This window comes from Phaethon lepturus, unplaced genomic scaffold (genome assembly GCF_000687285.1).
Source record: "Phaethon lepturus isolate BGI_N335 unplaced genomic scaffold, ASM68728v1 scaffold30781, whole genome shotgun sequence".
Taxonomy (NCBI): Eukaryota; Metazoa; Chordata; class Aves; order Phaethontiformes; family Phaethontidae; genus Phaethon; species Phaethon lepturus.
This window is the reverse complement of record NW_010520280.1, coordinates 2068-9654: the sequence shown is the minus strand read 5'-3', so window position 1 is coordinate 9654 and position 7587 is coordinate 2068. Positions and strand designations below refer to the sequence as shown.

General features: G+C 54.0%; 1 protein-coding gene across 1 annotated transcript; it reads left to right on the top strand.

Moving 5' to 3' along the window:
- Positions 1 to 973: 973 nt before the first annotated feature.
- DNAJC27 (DnaJ (Hsp40) homolog, subfamily C, member 27) lies at positions 974 to 5669 on the top strand (the record flags this gene model as incomplete). Its single annotated transcript, XM_010297346.1, has 6 exons — positions 974 to 1056; positions 1581 to 1650; positions 2684 to 2848; positions 3305 to 3427; positions 4004 to 4164; positions 5537 to 5669. Coding segments are annotated over 6 exons (735 nt in total), but the record flags the coding sequence as incomplete, so codon positions are not given.
- Positions 5670 to 7587: the final 1918 nt, after the last annotated feature.

Below are 7587 nucleotides of genomic sequence, written 5' to 3'. Positions count from 1 at the left end.
CGAGCCCACATGGCCCCCAGAGTGTTCCCCTCTCTGTGGGGTGGGTCCCTCCGTGATCCAGCTGCTGAGGTACACTCGTTCCCGTGTCTGCTTCCTTCAGAGGGAGCCCGCGTCACCGTGCTCCAGCCACAGATACCGTAGTGCAGCGCCTGAAGGCAGAAAGTGCGCATCAGGCCCTTCCAGCTTTCCTTGAGGGCACTCGGAGGTTGCTGGGGGAGTCCCACCCCCCCCCAGTTTGGCTTTAGTCAGGGTTTCCTCAGGAGCCTCCCTTCCTCCTGCTGTGGTGAGTGAACCAGCTCTTCTCCAGGATGTTATTTCTTCTCCCAGCCAGGTTCTGAAGTGCAGCCCTATTTTTGTTTTCTAAATAAACAGCTCTGTTAAACTGCTGACAGCACGAGGACTCCCTTGGGGCAGACAAATGCCTCACTTGCTAGTAAGAAAATCCAGAAGGATCTTGCAGGATGGAGTGAGTGGGCAAAGAGGTGGCAGGTGACATTTATCCTTATGGCATTTATCTCTCAATGCAGATAGCAGCCGTCTCCTCTCCCTAAAACAGTATCTCAGCCAGTTGGGTAGATCTGGGGCTGGAGGCACCTGAGAATGAACTTCTCAGGCTGCCAAATTGTTCTTCATTGGTTTGGGGGGGAGCTGACTGCCCCCAGGCCTCTAAATACACAGCTCCTTCAGGCTGAATGTTTTCTGTAGGGGAATAAATCAGAATAAATCTTGGCACTCCAAGCTCTGAACAGGTAAGGAGTAACAGACACCATGGGGCTTTTCCTTCTTTTTGCAGAAAGAAAACTGCTTCTGGTAGAGATTGGACCTTTGATTGTGGGTTAATTAGTTGGTTTAGGGACTTAGGGCAGAGTTGATGTCTCTGCAGCCATCCAGGGCTGTTGGCAAATTTGGTATTAATGTGAATATTATGGTTTATGGTGCCATCCTGCTGAGACTCCCTTTTTCTTTCTCCCAGAGCTGTATTATAAAGCGTTACTGTGAGAAGAGGTTCGTTCCGAAATACCTGGCGACTATTGGTATCGACTATGGCGTCACAAAGTAAGTACCTTTGTGTCGCAAGTGCTGGGAGAGTGGGATGAGCTGCACAGACGGCGGGCATGGGTCTGCCAGGGCCTGAGCGAGGTGTCTGCTGCAGGGGGCACTGGTTTCCACAGGGGTAGAGGGAAGAGGTGCAGTGGGACTGTCCCATCTCCTGCAGTTCCTGAGTGACCACACTGCCCTGAGCCAGGTGTGCTCTGCCAGGGCTGCTTAGTTTCCATGGCATAGTCTGCATTTCTGCTTTATTTATAAGATAATCTGCATCATCAGCCTTCCTCTGGTAGTGTAGCTCCCCATTCTCATGTTACAACCAGAGCTGGTGCTGTCCTTGTCTGACTGGCTCTAGGGGCAGTTTTCTGGCCATTAAACCAACACTTGGAACCTCTTACCGATTCTTCTGTCTTTGATCACCCAGCTTTTTCTGTGCAGAGGGCTGGCAATGATAAGGGGTTTTCCTGCGGGGGCACAGCCTGTGCAAAGGCTGAGCTAGAGCCTTCACAAACATTTCACACCTCTTCTTTCAGAGTGCAGGTTCGAGACCGAGAGATCAAGGTGAACATCTTTGACATGGCGGGGCACCCGTTCTTCTACGAGGTAAGGCAGACCCAGCTCCGGACAGCACACTGCAGAGCTGCCCTCAGCTGACCCAGCTCAGAAGCGTTCAGCACCCATCAGCTTTCCTCAGATCTGCCTGAAACTGGCATTGGGGATGGGAAACTTGAAAATACATTACTTACGAGCTTCCTCCACTACAGTACTCCCCCTTCTTTCCTGCCACGGACACCTAATGCAGGCCAGCACTGGAAACCGTCAGTGAGCAGTGACTCCCTGCTGCTAGGGGCTGCCGAATCCAGGACCCCGAGGGAGGTGAGGCTGCCACAGCTCCATACTCCGAGGTCCAGCCAGTAGCGAGGCTCAGTACGTATCCCCAGTAAGCAGGGACAGCTATACAAGATGCATACACGTATACGCATGGCTGGCAGTGCAGATCAACATAGACAGAAACGGCACTGGCACAAACAGCACCAGTGGCCTCTCTGACTGATCAGGAATAACTATCCTGTAGCTGTCCTTAGACTTTCATCCAGCAGCTGTCCTGGGGGTCCTCAGTCTCCCCAGTTGCTGGCACTGGGCATACGACCCCCAGGGGCTGCAGCCCCACTCCAGCTGCTGGTACAGACCCTTTACGCACACCCACATGCACAGACAGACATCCTGCAGATCCCTCTAGTAGCTAGACATGTAGTCCATCCAGTGGCTGGCCCTGGATCCTCGCTCTCCCCTGCTGCCTTACACATTGGGACACTCATGGGTGTCTTGGTCGACTCCCAGACTTCCCAGTCTCCCCAGGAGTTGGTCTGACATGTTGTCTGTCATTGTGTATCTGTGCTTTTTTGTGTGGAGGTGAGTATTTTACAGAGTGACTGCTCTCCTCTGGCAACACAATGAGGATATTATTTGGCATCCCCCATCTGTCCTTTTCCTGTGATCTGCTCTTTGTGTGAAGATGAGATTTTTATCACAGAACCTAATAGGTGCCAGGTAAATGGCAATCACCCAGATCTGCCCGGCCATGTGCTCTCAGCTGGCCGTTGTGGGTGCCAGCACCCTGCCTTTGTCCCCGCAGGTGAGGAATGAGTTTTACAAGGACACACAGGGAGTCATCCTGGTTTACGACGTCGGACAAAAGGAGTCTTTCGACGCACTGGACGCGTGGCTGGCCGAGATGAAGCAGGAGCTGGGTGCCCATGGGAACATGGAGAACATTGTCTTCGTTGTCTGTGCAAACAAGGTGGGCTGTGGTGTGGAGCCAGGCTGCGGTGCGGTCCTGATCTCTGGCCCTCAGGGCTCGTTGTGTTCCCAGCCTGAGCTCAACGGTGTTGAGCTGCAGCAAGGGAAGTGTTGTTAGGTTGTAGGGAATACTGTTGTAAGAGCCAGATCTCTGTGTGAGGAGCACCGGAGACAACATTTCAGTGCAGTTTTGAGAATGTGGTGGCCACACATCAGTCAGGAAGGGATCACGTAGAGGTGACATTGTCTCTGGACTAGATAAACTCTCAAAGGCCTTTTCACTTGAATTTTCTGTGCTTTCTTTCCATGTTGTCTCCCTCCCTTCAGGACAAACAAACAGCCTCTCCAACGAGACAGGGCCCTTGCCCACTATTAGACAATCAGCCTTGGAGTTGTGTTCCTCCAGCTGCTGCAGACCCTGGCTGGGCTCTGACTTCTGCCTTTTTTCCTGGTCTAGATCGACTGCACCAAGCACCGCAGCGTGGATGAAAGCGAGGGGCGGCTCTGGGCAGAGAGCCGGGGCTTTCTTTACTTTGAGACATCGGCACAAACAGGAGAAGGAATCAACGAGATGTTTCAGGTGAGGCGGAATGAAGGTGGTGAGGGCACAGACATCACACGGAGCCAGGATTTGATGGCAGGCTATCCCCTGAACTGCCTGGATCCCACAAAACCTGTTTGCCCTCCCCCCCAGAGGTGTCTTCTCAGTGAAATGCCTCCCTGAGAAAGCTGTAGCTGTTAAGCTCAGGATCAGTATAGGTCCTCCCAGTCCTGAGCTGGCCCTAGCATTGCGTTACTCAAAGCTGGTGGTCCCTCTTGCTGCACTGGGAACATGATGCAGAGACGACCAAGTCACCTTTTCAGGTCTAGCACTGAGCTGAAGTGGGTTTGAGAGAAATGTGGGGCCTGGCCTCCTCCTCAGTCTGTCCCATAGCCCTTGAAGGGAACGGGTTCTCCCTGACTCCGGGTATCCCAGCCCCCCATGGCCCAGGCAGTGTGGAGTGGACATCCAGCAAGGGATGGAAATGCAGCCAGCAAATGCTCTCCCTTGCATCGGGGGATGAGCCCTTAGTCAGCAAGGGCAGTGGGATCTCCAATGCAGTGCCACGGCCTTTGGGGACCGTTCCTTCCTGCTAACTCCTCCCTGTGCCCGCAGACTTTCTACTCCGCCATCATTGACCTGTGTGACAATGGCGGGAAGCGTCCCCCCTCCAGCATGGGGGTCAGCTTCACCAAAGAGCAGGCAGATGCCATTCGCAGGATTCGCCATAGCAAGGACAGCTGGGACATGCTGGGGGTCAAACCCGGAGCCACAAGGTGAGGGAGACTTCGGCATTTGCCTGGCTGTCTGTAATCTTTCTGACCCAGTAGGCAGGTTGCATCTGTGATCTTTTAGTGACCTGCCTGCTGATAAGCTCACCTGGGTTTATATAGCAGCTGGGCACAAGTATCCAGCCACAAAATTGAGGCAATGCAAAAGAAACCCTCAGTCCTGAGCGCCAAGTTTACCCTTTTAACAGACAAGCCAGACTGAATGTGAGAACTTCAGCCCTGTCAGCTGCCTGGCCCTGTGTCCTGCCTGCAGGCTGAGCCATCTCTGGTCACTCACTTGCCAGACATATTTGGAGCAGCTGCAGCTTTACTTTCCTTGCTCTTCATGCCTGGAGAAGCTTTTAGGCTGCTGTAAGGCTGCTGCCCCATGTTATCAAAAAGGGATTGATGTTACAGCTCTTCCACCTGGAAATAGTACTCCCACAAGACAAGCTTTCTCTTGCCTTCCTCGGAGGACCTCTAGCCAGGTGGAAGTGGTTGTTGTGTGTGTAAGAGGTTGCATATTGAATCTCCCAGTTCTGCTGTATGACTTGGGCAGCTAAAACAAGCTCCCAGAGCTATGCCTTGCTTTCTTCTCTCTGAAACACGAGGACTATCCTTGAGTACCCACTAATGGAGGGACTGGAGGGTGGATTTTTGGATAACATGTATCATTCAGGACTTGTACATCCTCCTGTTGGCTCTCTGAAAGGCAGGTGTTGAGCCTAGCCCCAACTCCAGCCTCCTGTCATCCATGGAGAGAGATCAGCAGCTCTGCAGGGCAGTTTGTGCTGTGATTGCCAGCACAGGCGGACTCATCTCCCTCAGGAGGTGCCCCCCTCTCTCCACAGCCTGCAGCTGGAGTCGAGATGTCTGCCTTGGACCAGACACCCAAGGCTTAAAGGGCTGAAGTGATGTGCAATGCCTTCGCCCGGAGTGCGTAGGCGGTTTGATGTGAAGCTGAGTCAGGGTGCGTGTGCCCCCACGCTGTCTCCCAGCTTTCTGCTCTCATGGTGCCAGAGACTCATCACACCAAGGCACATGTCACAGGCACGTGTCCAGCATGATACGGGAGCATTCGTGCTGGCACAGTCCTGTCGTGGAGAGGGGGTATCTGCCCCAGGAGAGGAGTTCTCCCCCTCCTCATGTCACATGTCACACCAAGAAGTGCCCTGTGTGCTTTTCTTCAGTCTTTTCTCCGTAGCATCACCTCCAAAGCCTTAGTCCTTAATGCCAGCAAGGGAAGGGTTCAAAAGTGTCTACACAGGGATGTTTAGCACAGGGAGAGCTCCTGGCCCTGCTGTGCTCTGCCAGCTGGGACAAGGCTGAGCTGGGCTGCGTGTCACGTGGGTCCCCTCACTCTTGTCGTGTCTCCTAGGGATGAAGTGAACAAGGCCTATCGGAAGCTGGCCGTGCTGCTCCATCCCGATAAGTGTGTGGCTCCCGGCAGCGAGGACGCCTTCAAAGCAGTGGTGAACGCCCGGACCGCACTTCTCAAAAACATCAAGTAGGGAACAGAGCCACTCAGAGCTGGACACCTTCCCCTCTTCCCAGATAGCTCCCAGGCAGCCACACGGCCGTGGGGTACCCCTCTCCTCCTCATGCGTACCACTGGCATGGACACGGGCGCTCCCAGTGCCAGCCGTGGAAGCAGGACTGCATCTGACTGTAGTGCCCTCGCGATGTGCTGCAAAGGGGGCAGAGTGCTGAGGAGGGGAGAGGGACCTCAGAGCCCTCCCTGCGTCCGTGGCCCCAGGTCGTTGTTGGCGTTAAGTGCTGAAAGCAGTAAGGTCCCCACCTTCCCGGCTGTGTTACACCTCCCGGGAGTTACCTGCGGTGGAGAGGTTTGGATGCGTGGCTCTAATGTGTCAATGCAGCAGAGGCGGAGCGAGATCTGACCCGAAAGCTACTGTGCCTGAAGACTTTGGTGTCGTGCATGGAGGATGCCCAGGAGGGCAGTGAGTTGTCAGTCCTTCTGGGTTCTCCTGCAGCTGCCTCTGCAAGGCTGCCAGTGCTGCACTGCTGCTTGGTCAAACCTGGCTCTTTCCGGCTTACTCCCAGCGATGCTGCTTTTGGCACTGAGGAAAGACGTGGGTTGCTTGAGGAAACCTCGCTGGTACTGCAGGGGGAAACTGGCTCCAAAATTGTCCCAGTCTTCCCCAGCCCGTTCCCTTCTTCCCCAAGCTGTCATGGTGCCAGGAACAGTCCCTTTGGCAGGACTAGGGCTCTCCCCCAGGTACCCAGCTCCTCATCACAGCACAGAGTCTCCTGCCACCACCTCCTTCCATCTCCCTGAGCTCAAGTCGTTGGGGACGAGTCCCTGAGGCTGCAGGCCCTCAAGCCACATGCTCCCTCTCTCCCAGCGCTCTGCTTTGCGAGCTCTGGGTAGGTGCCACCAGCCCCTGTGGGGGACTGTCCTTGGATGTGGGTGGCCCTGGCTATTTACAGGCAGGAGGAAGGTGCTGACCCAAGGAGAGGGAAATTCAGCACCCAGAATGGCTGCCTGTCAGCTCTGCCATTTCTCCCCTTGGCTGGCCTTGTCTCCCGAGCTTCGCCCACACCGCAGAGCCCGTGGGTGCCTGCGATCTGCCAGCTCGCTTGGCCCCACAGCGCTCTTGGGTTAGGTGAGCAGTGGAGGGGGCATGTTCTCCCCCAACCCTCGTTTCACAGCAGCAACGCGGTCACCCTGCTTTGCTGGTTGTGTTACGGGTTGCTGATCAGCAGGTGGGTGTGGGTTGCTACCTCCTAGTTACATCTGCTGTTTTCTTTGAATAGTCCTGTTGATTTAGAGGGGAGCGTTGCTGGTCACCCCAAGAAATGTTGTAGAGGCTTAAGATCTGTCTGTTGTATTCCTGAGGGAGGTCCAAGTCGTGATGGCTGCCAGGCTCTTAGGGGAGAGAAAATGGGAGATTCCTTGGGCTCCCATGGTTTTGTCGGGACCCAGTTTTATTTCCTTGCTGCTGTATGAGCTTAGCAAGGAAGGACAGGACACTAAGCTACGAAATGAAAGCCACTGAGTGTGTGTATCCTTACCCCACCCTACAAAAGTGTCCTGTTTAAAAGTGTTTTCTCCTGTGGTCAGTGCAATATGTTTTTGGGTTTTTTCCACTTCAAGGCAGCTTTTCTGTGTTTCCTCTTAAATACATCATCAATCAGCTGTAGATCCCTCCCTCTTTTTGGCAGCAAGCGTTAAGAGACTTTATAGCCAGCATCACTTTGCTCTTGCTCTGGTTTCTGGTGCTGGGTTGCTGGGAAGAAGAAATAAACTGTCCTGCTGAGAAGCACTTTTTGCTCCTCTGGTGTAGAAATAACCAAGGGGAGATGTTGCTACAAGATGTCAATGTTTAAAATAGCTCCATTTTTCCTCTCTGAGATGTAAAAAAAGCTGGGTTGGGGGAGGTCAGCGGGACAGGCATTGGAGCTGTGGCA